At 41.6% G+C, this 16,119-nt stretch overlaps 1 protein-coding gene across 1 annotated transcript; it reads right to left on the minus strand.

The window, feature by feature from the left end:
- Positions 1–7,293: 7,293 nt before the first annotated feature.
- Positions 7,294–8,641, minus strand: LOC126512462 (alcohol dehydrogenase class-3). Its single transcript, XM_050160256.1, has one exon. It carries the CDS (start codon positions 8,598–8,600, stop codon positions 7,476–7,478), a length of 1,125 nt encoding a protein of 374 aa, XP_050016213.1. The 5' UTR covers positions 8,601–8,641; the 3' UTR covers positions 7,294–7,475.
- Positions 8,642–16,119: the final 7,478 nt, after the last annotated feature.

Consider the following 16,119-nt stretch of genomic DNA (forward strand, 5'->3'; position numbering starts at 1 on the left):
CACACACATACACACACACACACACACTAAAAAATTAAAGTTGGCTTTGGAGTTGGATAATGGTTATCCTCTAAATCTAAGCATGTTGTTAAAAGAAAAATTCAGATTTTATGTCTCGTATCAGGAACCATCTGGTATAGGACAGAAAGTAGAAAGAATTTAGAAAAGATTTTACTTTTCCCCATAAATATTTTTGTTTCTGTCATACCTTGCATCGAATGCATGTTTATATTAATAGTTTTCCACAATGAACAATAAATTTTCCTGAAGTAATCTTCGAAGTTTTCAGGAAAAAGATGGGACCCCACAACAATGACTCTACCTGATTGAAATGACATCATGATGCTGATAGTGCTATTTTAAGATCGGGTTTGGATACCAGCTGCTCAAGATTGTTCCAAGTTTGTTAACTGAAATGGTGCACTTTCTTGCAATGTTCTGTCCAGAACTTCAAATGAGAACTTCAGAAAAAAAAAAAAAACCCTACCAACTACTCAGAGACTATTTGCAATTATACAAGGCAGTAATTTTGAAACTTAACCATCATTTTAGTTTTACAGGATCTCATAGAAAGAACATTGCCCCCATGACAGCTGGAAGTAATTCTAGAAGACAAAGTCCCCTCTCCCAACGAAGTTTGTCCTCAGAGTTAGGGACATCAATTAGGGGTTGATTATAACTGGTATAGTGTTGGGAAATTATGTAGGCTCAGGGATCTCTTTGGAAAAAAAGGAAATCGGATGGGATAATAGGTAGATTAGTGTGACATTTGTGCTGCTATTGTACCAGTGGACACGTCTGGCTAGGTCAGTCATTTTTGTAGCTATCAGGGTTCACAGCTGAATAAAACTGATGATTACCTTTTCACCTCCAGTAGTGTGCACAGCGCCTTCCAGCACTATGAAAGCTAACCAATAAGAATGAAGCTTCTGAGTACTAGCTTGATTTCTTCACCTTCTATGACTAAAGCATATGGTATCTTCAGCAATAGAGTTTTACCATCAAGTTTTGAAGGGTCACCCAGAACATTTATAATAGCCTGTATTGTTTGGGGGTCTATCTGACGTCATAGGTTAACAATTCTAAAAAGAGGTAACCCATTCCTAGAACTGGACTTTTTATTTGTTAGCCTATGGTTGTCAGTAAGGTAACACCATTTAAACTGTTTTAATATATATGTATACACATATTTCAATATGACTTTTTCAAAAGGTATAGCATTAGCTATCCCTTCTCACATTCTTTCCTCTATCTCAACATCTCCTCCCCCTTCCCATTTAATTATCCTTATTTCATTATCCAACTCCTTATACCACCATGTTCAAGCTTCCCCAACTTTAGAGCACCCCTACCTGACTGACAAAAGGCCATCAGTGCCAGCCGGAGAAAAGCAGAGCTTCTCTAACAATAGGAGCTGCTCCAACAGGACAGTCACATGCAGAGGAATAAAACTAGATCCTTAACTCTCACCCTAAACAAAACTCAGCTCCACATAGATCAAAGACCTCAACATAAAACCTGGAACTCTGAATCTGATTGAGCTTGCCAGCACAAGAAAGGATTTTCTAAACAGTACCCTGGTATGTGAGCATTAATACCAACAATTAATACATTTAATAAGTGAGACCCCCTGAAGCTAAAATGCATGTACAGCAAAGGACATCATTATTTGAGGAAAGGAGCAGTCTAAAGAATAGAAAAAGGATCTTTACCAGCTATACAACTGATAGAGGATTAGTTTAGTTACACAACAGTTGGGTGGGTAGGGAGAAGGGTGGGATCTGGGAGGACTTGGGTGAGGTAAAAAATACATAATCAAAACACACGGCATGAAAACAGTCTTTTTAATTAAAAAAATTAAACAAAGTTTAGCATCTGTAGTCATCAGGGAAATACAAATTAAGCTACTTTGAAATTTCATCTTTACCCCAGTCAGAACAGCTAAGATCCAAAACACAAATATGATAGATGCTGACGTGGATGTGGGAAAAGGAGGCACGAATCAGCTGCTAGTAGGAGTGCAAACTGGTGCAGACTCTATGAAAAAGTAGTGTGGAGCTTCCTCCAAAACCAGAAATAAATCTACTGTAGGGTTCAACTACACCACTCTTGGGTACATAACTACATCAGTTTTAAAATAAGATTCATTTTTAAAACTTATAGGTGTGTATGTGTGTGTGTGTGAGCGCGCGCTTGTAAATGCAGTGTCTGCAGAGGCTAGAAGAGGATATTGGATCTACTGTAGCTATAGTTTCAGGCAGTTCTGACCCTCCTGAAGTTGGTGCTAAGACCCTGCCAGAACAGTACACGATCCTAACCACTGAGCATCTCTCTAGCCCCATCCCTCCAAACCTTCTGTTTCTTCTTACATATCGGCTACATAGGCTGACTTGTTTTTTTTGCCACACCCTGTTCCACTGCCTGGCCTCCCCTGCTACAGGTTTCTTAGTTCGTATTTGTTCATTGTTTCTGTCTTTTCTAGCACATCACCCAGGTACAGGAACCAGTCCGGCAAAGGCAGCTCAACCTCTGATAGTGTGTGAGGATGAAGCCTGGGATGAGCAGAGCCAGATGTGGTCGGCCATGCACTCACTGCATGGCTCTGTCTGTGGCAGCTTCCTTGGTGAACACTCTATTTGTGAGACTTTGGACTCTCTACGGGCATTGAGAACAGAGCAAGAAGACAGACAAGAGAGGAAAAAAATAATGTGTGAATGTCAAGCCTGGCTTCTCATGGCGGAGGGCTTTTAGCTGAAGGGTCTCTTGGCCTTGGGGATGTTTTCCTCTCTACAGAGCTAGAAGTGTCTGTGCTTTTGACTGTCCTATGGCTAGTTGATACCTTCTGTGTGACTCTAATCAATCATCTTCCTGGCTGAAGACACTTGGGATTCTATTTTTAAATTATGAATCTTTTCTCAAAATGTAAAGACTGGCTTCACTTTATTCCCACATCCCATTTCACGGTGCAGGCTAAATCTCACAGAACTTACTCCAGCTTGAAGCCTAACCAGGTCAAGATTGATTGGTGAACCAGGCACGTCAACCATCCGAACGGGACGCTTCTGTGCAGACCCCTTGCTTCTTAACCTTGTCATAGTTGTGGTTCATACCCTTTCCTCGGCCAGCCCCTCCCTCAATTCATAAATGTCACGGAGAAAATGAAACTGATCACACTTCCTTCTGGTAAATGAAGCAAGATGCAGCTGCATTTTAGTCTTGAATCGATACTGTCACTGGAACCTGGGTGGGTTTTGTTCCACCCTGCTGAGCCTGTTATGAGCCCTCGTGGCATTGTTCTGTCCTTTTCACGAAGCCCAACAGCATGGTTTCCCAAGCGGATAATAGGATGTCCAATTTGGAAGGGAACAGAGGGAGTCATAGGAAGACAATTACTGTCATGCATATTCTAGGGCTGTCACTGAGGATGACTTTCCTTCCCAAACACACAGCGCTCCTTGAATTAATGACGGTTTATATCCTGAAAACTCATTGTAAATGGCAAAACCCGGCAAGCTCCCAAATGCATTGAATGCCCTAAACTCATAGTCCCCCTTAGGTAATTCACACGGCCCATCACAGCGCGCTGCTCACGTGCCTCTCAGTTTTACCGGAGGCTGCAGCTGAAGCTCGCCACCACCTAGCATCGGAAACAATGGGCAGCTGTGTGTCACTGTGGGTTCGGGAAAAGAGTCACAATTAAAAATGGTGTGGAATGGTTTATAATGCTTTTGTTGCATCATAAAACCCCCAAATCAAAAGCCCCCAAATTTTCATCTCTAACCATTTTGTGCTGGGAATCCTCTGCCAAGCAACCTAAACCAAGCAGTTCCTATGGAGAGGAGAAGTCTTCCTCCTCCTGTCCCTATCCCCGTATCACGAAGTGTCTAACGGGGGTGGGGGGCACTCTGTGAAAGGGAGTAGAAATCAAAGCCAGAGGGATTGTTCTTACTAAGAGACTTTACACCTAACAAAAAGTTCCGAAATACAATAATAAAGCAAAACTTACACATTCAAAACTGTGTTTTTCTGGTTGGAGAGTGATGTGAGCTGGAGAGGTAGCTCCGTCAATGAAATTCTTGCTATGTTAGCATAAGGACTGGAGTCTGGTTTCCCCAGAATCCACATTAAGGAAAATCCAGACATGGCGGTACACACATACAATCTTTGTGCTGGGGAGGCTTAGCCAGGTCTCCTCGGGGGCTCAGGGCTCTCTAGCCATCCAGCCTCGCCTTCTTTGTGACTCAGGTCCAGTGAGAGAAGTCTGTCTCCAAAACTAAGATGCACGGTGCCTGAGGATGCAGGCTGCCCTCTAGCGGTCACATGCACGAATAAACATGGGCACCTGCATACAAACGAGTGTGCACACACAAAATAAACAAAATTATTTTTAAAAAGCTCCCATAATTCAGAGCAGGAGGCTGTATATCAGGGTCCTCATATTTATTCAAGCAGGAGGAGATCGTAGTAGGGGGGAATGGAAGCACCCAAAGAACAGTATGGATACAAGGCAGCCAGGATGCAAAACCAGCCAGGATACAAGGCCAGCCCACAAACAGTGAAAAAGAGAGATGCGCATTTTCAAAGCTCAGGGCTGCTTGCAATTCTGCAGTAACAGGGTGTGGATATAAACAGATGTTTCCTTGGAATAGGAACATAGATATTGACTGTAGTTGAGTCCTGTTTTAAAAGTAAGTAATCTCACCAGGTCACATGCTGTAGGACAATGAGTCTTGGAACACAAGGTTTGGGCAGCCTCAGGAAATTCCCACAAGCTTTTATGAACTGAACTCTTCCTCGAAAGCTACACCCATGCTGAAGATTCTAAAACACTGATTGGTTAGAACAGCGGTTCTCAACCTTCCTAATATTATAACTCTTTAATGCAGTTCCTCATGCTGTGGTGACCAACTCCCCCTATAATATTATTTCGTTGCTACTTCATAACTGGCATTTTGGTAATGCTATGAATCATAATATAAATATCTGATATGCAGTATATCTGATTTGTGCTCCCCTAAAGGGGTTGTGATCCACAGGTTGAGAACAGCTGGATTAGAACATGGTTGGAATATGGCAGATCAAGAAACAATTTTTTTGGCTACCTTTTGTTTCCTAAATACCCATATTGTTCACATCTATGTCTGACCTAATTCCTTTTCTGCTACAGCATTAAAACCCTTGAAATATATCAAACCAAAAGTTAAAATGTCATCAAACAGCATCTGAACAAGGTTTCCTTACTTAGTTGGCACCCAGCTACCTCTTCTCTCTGGCAATGTGTTTGATAAGTGCTTTGACTTTGTCATTTTTTTTTCTGTGACTACAAAGATGACTATAATCACTTCTGTATCAGACAACAGAGGGCAGTCTGAATCTGTTCCCAGGCTGTGGTCACACAGATCTGGCTCAGAATAAGATACCTCCTATACTAGAACTGTGTTTTATGTTGATATTTGTTGACTTTTTAAAATTAGATTAAAAAACATACCAATCCAAGTTCCCACTCCCTCCCCTTCTTCCCATCCCTCCATACACCTTCCCACACCACCCCCATCCAATCCTCAGAGAGGGTAAGGCACATTGCTTTGTGGAAGGTCCAAGGCCCTCTCTACTATATCTAGGATGAGCAAGGTATACATCCAAAGAGAATAGGTTCCCAAAAAGCCAGATACAGCAGAGATAAATCCTGGTGCCAATGCTAGTGGCCCCTCAGTCTGCCTCATGTTGATGTTTTTTAAGTCAGAAGGTTTTGAGGATCCTGTGTGTCTACAAGTGATAAAGTTTAGTGTGTGACATGGGGAAATCAGTTCTGCCTAGGGTTGTCATGATGACATGACTTCAACTTCTTTGTTTTCCAAACATGTCTGTGAAATGGAACAGCCCACACACACAGAGGAAGAGTGCAAAGCTGAGCACACTTCCCTTCAGGAATGGTGAACACAGACTCAGAAAGTGGGAAGGGAACAAAATGGGCCAAACGGTCAGAGATCTAAAGAAAACCAGGACCCAACAAGGCCACACCGAGGCAGCATGATACACAACATCACTGGCAGTAAGGGAGCCACTGAAAACCAAAGAACCACCACAAGCAGGAATTTTTATCTATCTATCAGTCTGTCTGTCTATCTATCTATCTATCTATCTATCTATCTATCTATCTATCTATCTATCTATCTATCTATCTATCTATCTTCTGTTTGTTTGTTTATTCTTCTCTCATATATATTGATGATGTCCTTTGCCTATCCGAAGTTTTTCAGTTTTATGAGGTTGTATTTTTTTAATTGCTGATCTTAGAGCCTGTGCTATTGCCTAGGATGACAAACATTTCTTTAAGCGCTTCTTGACCATTTGAGATTCCTTTGAATTCCCTGTTTAGATCTTGTGCTATCTTAGTTTAAGATGTGTGACATTCATTCATGCTATGGAGTATTTGTCTAATGACACAAAGATGTGTTGCATTTTTTATATTGCATTTGTTTAACTCTGTGAAGCTGTGTTACTTTGCCTGCTTAAAATACCTGATTGTTCTAATAAAGAGCCGAACAGCCAACAGATAGGCAGGAGAGGGATAGGTAGGGCTATCAAGCAGAGAGAATAAATAGGAGAAGAAATATAGGCTCGAGAGAAAAAAAGTGGAGGAGCAAGAAAAGGAGAAGGGGAGGAGGACGGCAGGGGCCAGCCAGCCAGCCACACAGCCATTAGTGTTCTGTTCAGGAAGTGGTCTCCTGTGCCAATGCGTTCAAGGCTAGTTTCCAATTTCTCTTCTATCAGGTTCAGTGTGTCTGGTTTTATGTTGAGGTCTTTGATCCACTTGGACTTGAGTTTTTTTGCAGAGTGATTGATATGAATTTAACAGCCTTCTTCTACATGCCAACATCCAGTTAGACCAGCATCATTTCTTGAAGATGCTTTCTTTTTTCATTGTGTATTTCTAGCTTTATAAAAACTCAGGTGCTCATACGTGTGTGTATTTACATCTGGGTCTTCGATTCTATTCCTCTGATCAACTTGTCTTTTTATGGCAATACCATGCCTTTTAAAAAATTACTTTTGCTCTGTTGTACAGTCTGAAATTAGGAATGGCAATATCTCCAGAAGATCTATTAGTGTTCATGATTGTTTTTAGCTATCTTGGCCTTTCTGTTTTCCATATGAAGTTGAATGCTATTCTTTCAAGGCCTATAAAGAATTGTATTGGAATTTTGATGGGGATTGCATTGAATCTGTAGGTTGCTTTAGGTAGGTAAGATGGACATTTTTTTTTTTTGCAGAAAGTATTTTTATTATGTTAAAATATTTCTTGAGCAGCAATTATTTACGTGGAGAGTTCAGAAAACCGACTTGTGATTGTTTGCCTTGTCCTTGATTATAGACATGATTACACGCACTCCTAGTAGTTTCTGAAGCGGATCTGTCAATTCTCTTCTGATCCCAGGAAAAAGTTACAGGAAGGACAGCGTTCTCTTCTGAACTTACATCTTTAGAACGGTTCGAATGCTTTTCCCCGAGTGCATCAGGTCGAAGCCTTTGTTGATTTGGTCGAAGGTTAGAGTGTCAGTTACAAATTCGTCAACTTTTATCTTTTTTGACATATATTCAGACACCAGCTTTGGGACACTCTCTACACTCTTCCATCCTCCAAAGGCAGTGCCTTTCCACGTGCGTCCTGTCACCAGCTGGAATGGGCGAGTGGCGATTTCTTCACCTGAAGCAGCTACGCCAACCACCACACTGACTCCCCAGCCTTTGTGCACCCCCTCGAGGGCTGCTCTCATGACCTTCACGTTGCCAATGCACTCAAAAGAGTAATCTATTCCCCCATCTGTCATCTCAACGAGTACTTCCTGGATGGGTTTACTGAAATCCTGGGGGTTAATACATTCAGAGGCTCCAAATTCTTTGGCCTTTGCGAATTTATCTTTATTGATGTCGATACCAATGATCCGGGATGCGCCAGCCACTTTACAGCCCATGATCACTGCCAATCCAACTCCTCCCAGGCCAAAGACGGCACAGGTAGAACCAGGCTCCACCTTGGCAGTGTTCACAGCAGCACCATAGCCGGTTGAAATGCCACACCCGAGAAGGCAGACTTTATCCAAAGGTGCTGAAGGGTCAATTTTAGCAACAGAGATGTCAGCCACAACTGTGTATTCAGAAAATGTGCTGGTTCCCATGAAATGAAAAATAGACTTTCCTTTGCAGGTAAATCTGCTAGTGCCATCTGGCATTAATCCTTTCCCCTGAGTGACTCTTATCTTCTGGCAAAGGTTTGTTTTAGGATTCAGACAAAATTTGCATTCTCCACACTGTGGAATGTAAAGCGGGATGACAGTGTCACCTGCCTTCACCTTAGTGACCCCTTCACCAACGCTTTCCACAATCCCAGCGCCTTCATGTCCCAAGATCACTGGGAAACACCCCTCAGGATCAGCTCCACTCAGGGTATAGGCATCGGTGTGGCAAATGGCGGTGGTGATGATCTTAATTCGAACTTCGTGAGCCTTGGGAGGTGCTACTTCGACTTCCTCTATGGAGAGAGGCTTTCCAGCCTCCCAGGCGACTGCAGCCTTGCATCTGATCACCTGGTTCGCCATGTCCGCAGGTTGGGGTTCCTGAGCAGAACGTCAAGCAACAAGTCAAGATGGACATTTTTAATATGTTAATCCTACCAATCTATGAACATGGTAGATTTTTCCATCTTCTGATAGCTTCTTCAATTTTTTGAAGACTTGAAGTTATTGCACACAAGTCTTTCACTTATTTGGTTAGAATTACCCCAATATATTTTATACTATTTGTGGCTATTGTAAAGGATATTGTTTCTCTGATTTCTTTCCTGGGCCATTTGCCACTACTGTGTAGAAGTGTTACTGATTTTTTGAGTTAATTTTGTAGCCAGGCACTTTGCCGAAGGTGTTTATTTCCCTGGTAGAATTTTGGGGGCCACTTATTTATACTAGCATATCATCTGCAAGTAATGATACTTTGACTTCTTCTTTTTCAATTTGTAGCTCCTTGATCTCCATTAATTGTCTTACTGCTCTAGCTAGAACTTCAAGTGTTATATTGAATAGGTATGGAGAGAGTGGACAGCCTTGTCTTGTTCTTGATTTTATGGGATTACATTGAGCTTTTCTTCACTTAATATGATGTTGGCAATAGGTTTGCTGTAAATTGCCTTTATTATGTCTAGATATGTTCCTTGTATCCCTGATCTTCCCAAGACTTTTATCATGAAGGGATGTTGAATTTTGTCAAAGGCTTTTTCAGAATCGAATGAGATGATTATGTGTTTTTTTTCTTTCAATATGTTTACATGGTAGATTACATTGACAGATTTACATATGTTGAAGTCTTCCACTCTTAATGTGTGAGGTTTGATGTGTGATTTAAGCTTTAGTAATGTTTCTCTTACCAGCAGTTGCTTGTGTGTTTGGGGGCATAAATGTTAAAAATTGAAATATCATCTTGGTAGATATTTCCTTTGATAAGTATAAAGGGTCATTTCCTATTTCTTTTGATTAATTTTGGTTTGAAGTCTATTTTGTTAGGAATTAGAATAGTTACACCAGTTTGCTTCTTGGGTCCATTGCTTGGTGAGGTGGTTTGAATAGGAATGGCCCCTATAGACTTGGCCCATAGGGAGTGGCACCATCAGGAGGTGTGGCCTTGCTGGAGGAAGTGTATCATTTTGAGGATGAGCCCAAAACAAAAACAAAAGCAAAAAAAAAATCTTTCTTTGTTTTGTATGTTTAGTGTTTTGATTATTATGTGATGAGGGACATTTCTTTTATGGTCCATTGTATTTGGTGTTCTGTAAGCTTCTTAGATCTTTATAAAAATGTTCTTCTTTATGCTAGAAAAATTTTCTTATATGATCTTGTTAAAAATGTTTTCTGGGCCTTTGAGCTGAGATTCATGTCCTCTGTTCCTATTATTCGTAGGTTTGTTCTTTTCATAGTGTCCCAAATTCCTAGATGTTTTTTTGTCAGGAATCTTTTAGATTTAACATTTTCTTTGACTGATATATCTATGTCTTCTATCTTATCAATCAATGCCTGTGATTCTCTCTTCCATCTCTTGTATTCTGTTGGTAATGCTGTGTCTGTAGCTCCTATTAAATTACCTAGATTTTCCATTTCCAGAATTCCTTTAGTATGTGTATTCTTTATTGTTTCTATGTCCATTTTCAAGTCTTGAACAGTTTTATTCATTTCCTTCAACTGTTTTTTCTTGGCTTTCTTGAAAGGATTTATTAATTTCCTCCAATTTTGTGTGATTTTCTGCCTTTTATTGAGAGATGTCCTCATTTTCCCCAATTGTTTGTATTTCCTGCCTTTCTTTGAGGGATTTATTCATTTCCTTTTTAAGGACTTTTGTCACCTTCCTAAAGTTGATTTTAAGGTTGTTTTCCTGTGCTTCAGCTATGATGAGATATTCAGGGATTTCTGTAGCTGGGCTCTGGTGGTGCCATATTGCCCTGGCTATTGTTGGCTGTGTTCTTACACTAGTGTCTAGACATCTGGGTTTGGGGTGATTATAGATCTGTGCCAATTCTGGGTTTGTCTTTGTTGGATGGATATTTTGTTCCTTGGCTTCTGTTTCCTCTTTGGTTTCTGGTCTTTGTGGCCTGGATTTCTCGTGGCTGGTATGACCTGTGGTCCAGCAGGGAGTCTTCATCCAAGTTGGGGGCAGGACTTCTGGCAGTTAGTCTTTGGCTCGGCATGGTGTCTCTGCCTCAGTTGGGGGTGGAACATGGTGATGAGTAGGGAAGTGGGGGTTGAGGATGGTTGGGGGCACCAAGAGAGTGGAAAAGGTCCATGGGTAGGCTGCCTGTCTGGAATTCTGGCAGCTGATATGTCTCTGGTCTCTGCTTGAGTTTGCCTATCTGTTCTTCTGGCTGATGTGGTGGTTTTTTCTGGCATGGCCTGTACCTATTCTACAGACTGGTGTGGCCTATACTTGAGCAGAGGGTAACTGTTTGAAGTGTGTGTGTGTGTGTGGGGGGGGGTGACATGGCATTGGGGGGGAGAGCATTGGGGTGGGAGAGGGTGACAGCAGGTTGGGCCTTTGGGATCTGAGGGTGTGGGAAGGTTCTGAGTGCAGGTGGGCCTCTTACCTGGTCATAGGATTCCACAGTGAGGAATTTTTGGGGGATGCTAATATATATCATTCTTGATATTCTGCAGTGGATTACTTGACATGTTGAAATCCTGGGCCAAACTAATAGCCAAGGTTGATTACATGTATTGCATCACCTGTGCACACAGAGATGACGTCACAGAGTCTATGACTATAAACCCCAACATCAGTTTCACTTTCCACGCAAGGAGGCACAGTCCCACCTCAGCACCCTTTACCACCATAACTATCAAGGGCTTCTGTCCATGCTTTCCCCTTGTTCCTCCAGTTGCTCCCTAGCACCATGTTCTCCTCTTGGGAGCTGTAACAATTTTTTCCCCAAAAGCTCCACGTCTGCCATCTTACCACATCTGACTAAAATAAACCTCAAGTACATTTTAAGACAGCTACACAAAGTCTTTCAGGAGCCTCAGGAGTGCGGACACAGCTAAACCGCGCTTGTAATAGCAATGGTCCATGAGACACGCTGATCATCCCATGTGCTTTTAATTTCTTCAAAATGTCTTTTTTTTTTTAAAATGTGTATGGTGTTTTGTCTGCATATGTGTTTTTGCACCATATGCACCCTGTGATTTCAAATTCATGACCCAGCCAATAAAGGTAACACCTACCACGGCTTGACCACTTACAAACGGGAAGAATCCCACATGACCCAACACTCTTTAACTCCACTCCAGCCTCCTGAGGCAAGCACAGTCATTATTCCTTAGGTGCAGAGCTTGATTAGAAGCCTTAGATGACTCAGCTGGTTCGCATCAGACCGCAGAGGCAGTGCTACTGCAGAGGCAAGTGAACACAATACTTACACTTAATTTTCTTCATGGCTACTTGCTGCGATTTTGCGTCTTCCTGATTGTGACAGAATTAGAAGCATCAACCAATGTTTGCCTAGAGCCAGATGCGCCCATCACACTGTCTTGGGCACAAAGGGCTCCTTACAAAAGAGAAAGGGGCTCTACATTTTAGGAAAGAGTGTGAAAATAAAACAGATGTGTGGGCAATATAACATTGTAAAGGTGAAAGTGGGAAAATCACAGCTTTTGGACAGTTGGGAAAATATGAGGGTAGGATAGGGAGAAAGCTGATGAACCTTAAAGAAAGGAGAGGAGAGGATAGAGACAGCTAAAATGAGAACATCTGTTCAGGATTCAAAGCGGGAGAGAAAGGCGGAAGAATACACAAGAGGGCACATTTGCAGCTTTGCTGTAATTAGATTTCTTTGGTTTGAGTGAGGCATGCAGTTCAGATTGAAGAAGTGATGAAGAATTAGTGTGCAGGTTTTGTGTTGTGGGAAATGTACAAATCCTGAAGAGTAGAAGGCAGCCGCAGAAACGGGAGGCCAGAGTAGAGGATGAGGAGGCTCTCTAAGTTTGTAGCAGTGACTGATTAAGGTACGCAGGACACAAGAGAGAAGAAGGCAATAAGGTGAGATGAGTGTTCTTGAGCAAATGATGGGGCACAGAGATGGTCACGTTATATTCTATAAGAACACATTGGTATGTCAAATTATAAACCTGCGCGCACATGCCATAAATATCCCAGCAAGTAGATACTGAACATTAACTATGCATTAACCTTTAACTTAGATTTAACTCAAATAGAAACTCAGAAGGAAAAGGGACTCAGTGGACTTTGGTGGCACAAATCCTCCCACTATACAAAGACAATAATAAGGGTAAAGTTGGAGGCAATATCAAGAGAAGCACAAACACAATGAATCTCAGAAACAAGGATGTGCATTTGACCAAAGGGACAACTGTAAACTTTGGAATTACTAATTGCCTTTGTTCCAATTCCCCATAAAATAAACTAGCTGGAACCATTCCATAGGAAGGCAGATTTGAAAGGACAGTCCTCTTGTTTCTTAGAGCACAGACTTTCTGATAAAACACATGAAAAGGTTCAATTCCAGTCTCGTTTCAGTGACTTATACAGTGACAGGCTGCACAAAGTGTCATTTCCCAGTTATCCAAAGGAATCTGTGTTGGTTTGAATATGACTGGTCCCCAAAGGCTCATATGCTTGAAGACATGGCCCCCATTGGTGGAACTGTTTGGGAAGGTGTGACCTTGTGATGTGGGAGTGATTTCTTAATAATAAAGAAACTGCCTCGGCCCTCATAGGACAGAAAATTAGGTAGGCGGAGTAGACAGAAGAGAATTCTGGGAAAAAGAAGCTGAGCCGAGGAGTCGCCATGATGCTCCCGCTCCAGACAGATGCAGGTTAAGATCCTCCCTGGTAAGCCAGCTCGTGGGCTACATAGAATATTAGACATGGGTTAGAACAATATGTAAGAGCTAGCCAATAAGAAGCTGGAACTAGCCGGGCCAGGCAGTGTTTGAAAGAATACAGTTTCCGTGTAATTATTTCGGGCATAAGCTAGCCATGCGGGCGGCCGGGTGCCGGGGACGCAGCCCTGCCGCTCCTATTTCAACAGATGGCGCCCAGACGTGATGGGCTAAATCCACTTAAAAACCTGAGAAGGCTTAAAAATAAGGGAGAGAGAGTTTAACACAGATTTTTGCTGTTTTGTTGGTGGCGTGCTGTAGAGAGATTCCTGATTCAGCTACAACAGCAGAAAAATAAGCTACATCATTTTAAAGCGCGGCTTCCTGGGGGCTGTGCTGCCAGCATGAACTCTGGCTTTAAAGCATTTCAAGGCTTTTATGGGACTGGATGTTTGTGTTCCGCTTGGGATCGGAGGAGAGTGCTCTGAGACCGTGCAGATGGCTCAGAGCTCCCCGCCTGCACCTGGGCAGAAGGCAGAATCAGGCTTAGGCAGGCGGAAGAGCATGGCGGATTCCTGCCGCTATACAGAGACGCATTTTCAGACTGCGCAGTGCTCTGCATGTCAGATTTGGCTGTAACTTGGATGAAAAGAGTTTCTGTGCTGCACACTCAGTCTCAGAGTTAAACTGCTGAGTGCGGCTCCAATGTGGACTTGCTGTGTGCCTGAAACTGTGAATGGTTCAGGGGCACCAAATGACTCTGAGGCAGGAGCGGCTGCTCCATGCTGAACTGTGCTGATCTCAGGCAGGAACTACCGTAATTACCTTAAAACCGTGCAGTTAAGGTTTAGACTGGGCAGGACACAGGCAGTACCGTATTACCTGTAAATGGTGCAACTTAAGTTTTTAAGAAATGCTTAACATTTTAAGAAATGCTCCTGTATAGTAAAGAAATTACAGATTCACAATAAAACAGATTCAGACACTGTTGGATAAATGTACGTAGGCTTGGGAAAGAGAAGAAAAAGAATATAAAGAATAAAGTTAATGTCTTAAAAAGAAAAAGGGTAAAGTCTTTAAAGAGACAGAGTACAGAAGTACAGAGAGTTATAGATTAAAAGAAATAAAGAAATATAAGCCACGTAAAAATGGAAAATTCACAGAGAGTCTGGATTATGTACATTGTGTTTTCTTTAAAATTTTTGACTGTGAAGGAGCTAAGTACAGAGAGACATTTCATTACATGGGCTGCCAATCTAAACCAAAATGGATATAAGGGTATTATGATTTCAGAATTTGGGTCTAAGGATATGATGCTTTGGAGAGGGTCTTCTTTTGTTTTTGCAGAGGATGAGACCCTGTGGATTGCATCTATTCCGATTTGGTATGATAGACCACGCCCTCCTGAAAGGTTGCTGTGAATACCCTCAAAAAATTGCTTCGCTCAATTGCCAACTGAGATGAAACTAGCATACAGGTTATATCATGAACAACCTAATTAACGACGCCCCTATTCAGCAGGAAGCAGTTTGTAGAGAAAAAACTACGCCCATGTTCCCAAATATTGTTTATAAATGTTCTTTTACATTTAAAGGGGGATATGATATAGATATGAATAATTTGCATTGGTATGGATTTTATGGTCAATTTTGTTATATGTATATGTATTTTTGATCTTGATTAAGGTATTGTGATTGTGTAGTTCATTTAAAAATGTAATGTATAATTAGGAAATATAGGTTGTTAATGGATAATCATCGCTAATACTTAAGCTTGTAGTCATGTTAGTTAGATTTTCTAGATATATAGAGAGATATTTTAGTTAGATAGGCATTCTTCATATCTTTCAAAGGCTGCAGAATATGGCATTTAAGATATTTTAATAACTTAGGGTTTTTCATGACAATGAGACACATTTGCTCCTGGCAGCACCAATCTATTTCAAGAGGAAGATGGGCATCGAAGAGAATCCTTATGGAGTTTGATAGCCATTTGGGCAAGAAACTGCTCTTGCCTGGACTGTTGCATAAACTGGACACAGAGAACCCGCAGAGAGAGGACTGCTGAACTTGCCTAAAGGTGAGATGACCTTTTGGGGTTCCTGCTTCATGAAAGAGTCTGTGAGACATTCTGCAGGACACAGCAAAAAGTGACTGAACTGTCTTTGGAATTTCTTGCTTGATGAGAATGTCTGCTGGATACTATGGGCCTGTAGGCCGAAGATGGATGCCCCAACGGTACAGAGGAACTTTGGGTGACTGTCCAGGCAGCGAGATGTCTCTGTCATTTCTAGAGTTTTCTTATTTCTTGTTTGATAGGTAATATTATATCCTTCTGGAGTCTTTGATGGAGTTGAAGAATGAATAGTTATAGTTTTCCTTAGTTATGATAAGAGATAAAATAGATATAAATATTGTAACTGTAATTCTTACTTGATAACTGTTTTGTTATATGTAATTTTACTATGTTAAAGTTAAAGCCTTTCTTTTTTGTTTAAACAGAAAAAGGGGAAATGATGTGGGAGTGATTTCTTATTAATAAAGAAACTGCCTAGGCCCCTTGATAGGCCCACCCTTAGGTGGGTGGAGAAAACAGAAGAGAATTCTGGGAGAAAGAAGCTTAGTGGAGGAGTCGCCATGATTCTCCCGCTCCAGACAGACGCAGGTTAAGATCCTCCCTGGTAAGCCAGCTCGTGGGCTACATAGAATATTAGACATGGGTTAGAACAATATGTAAGAGCTAG

Source organism: Alexandromys fortis, unplaced genomic scaffold, assembly GCF_014885135.2.
Source record: "Alexandromys fortis isolate MF-2015 unplaced genomic scaffold, M_Fortis_MF-2015_v1.1 scaffold_111, whole genome shotgun sequence".
NCBI classification, from domain to species: domain Eukaryota; kingdom Metazoa; phylum Chordata; class Mammalia; order Rodentia; family Cricetidae; genus Alexandromys; species Alexandromys fortis.

Coding starts and splice junctions, on each gene's coding strand:
- LOC126512462 (XM_050160256.1), bottom strand. CDS start 8,600: ATGGCGAACCAGGTGATCAGATGCAAGGCTGCAGTCGCCTGGGAGGCT.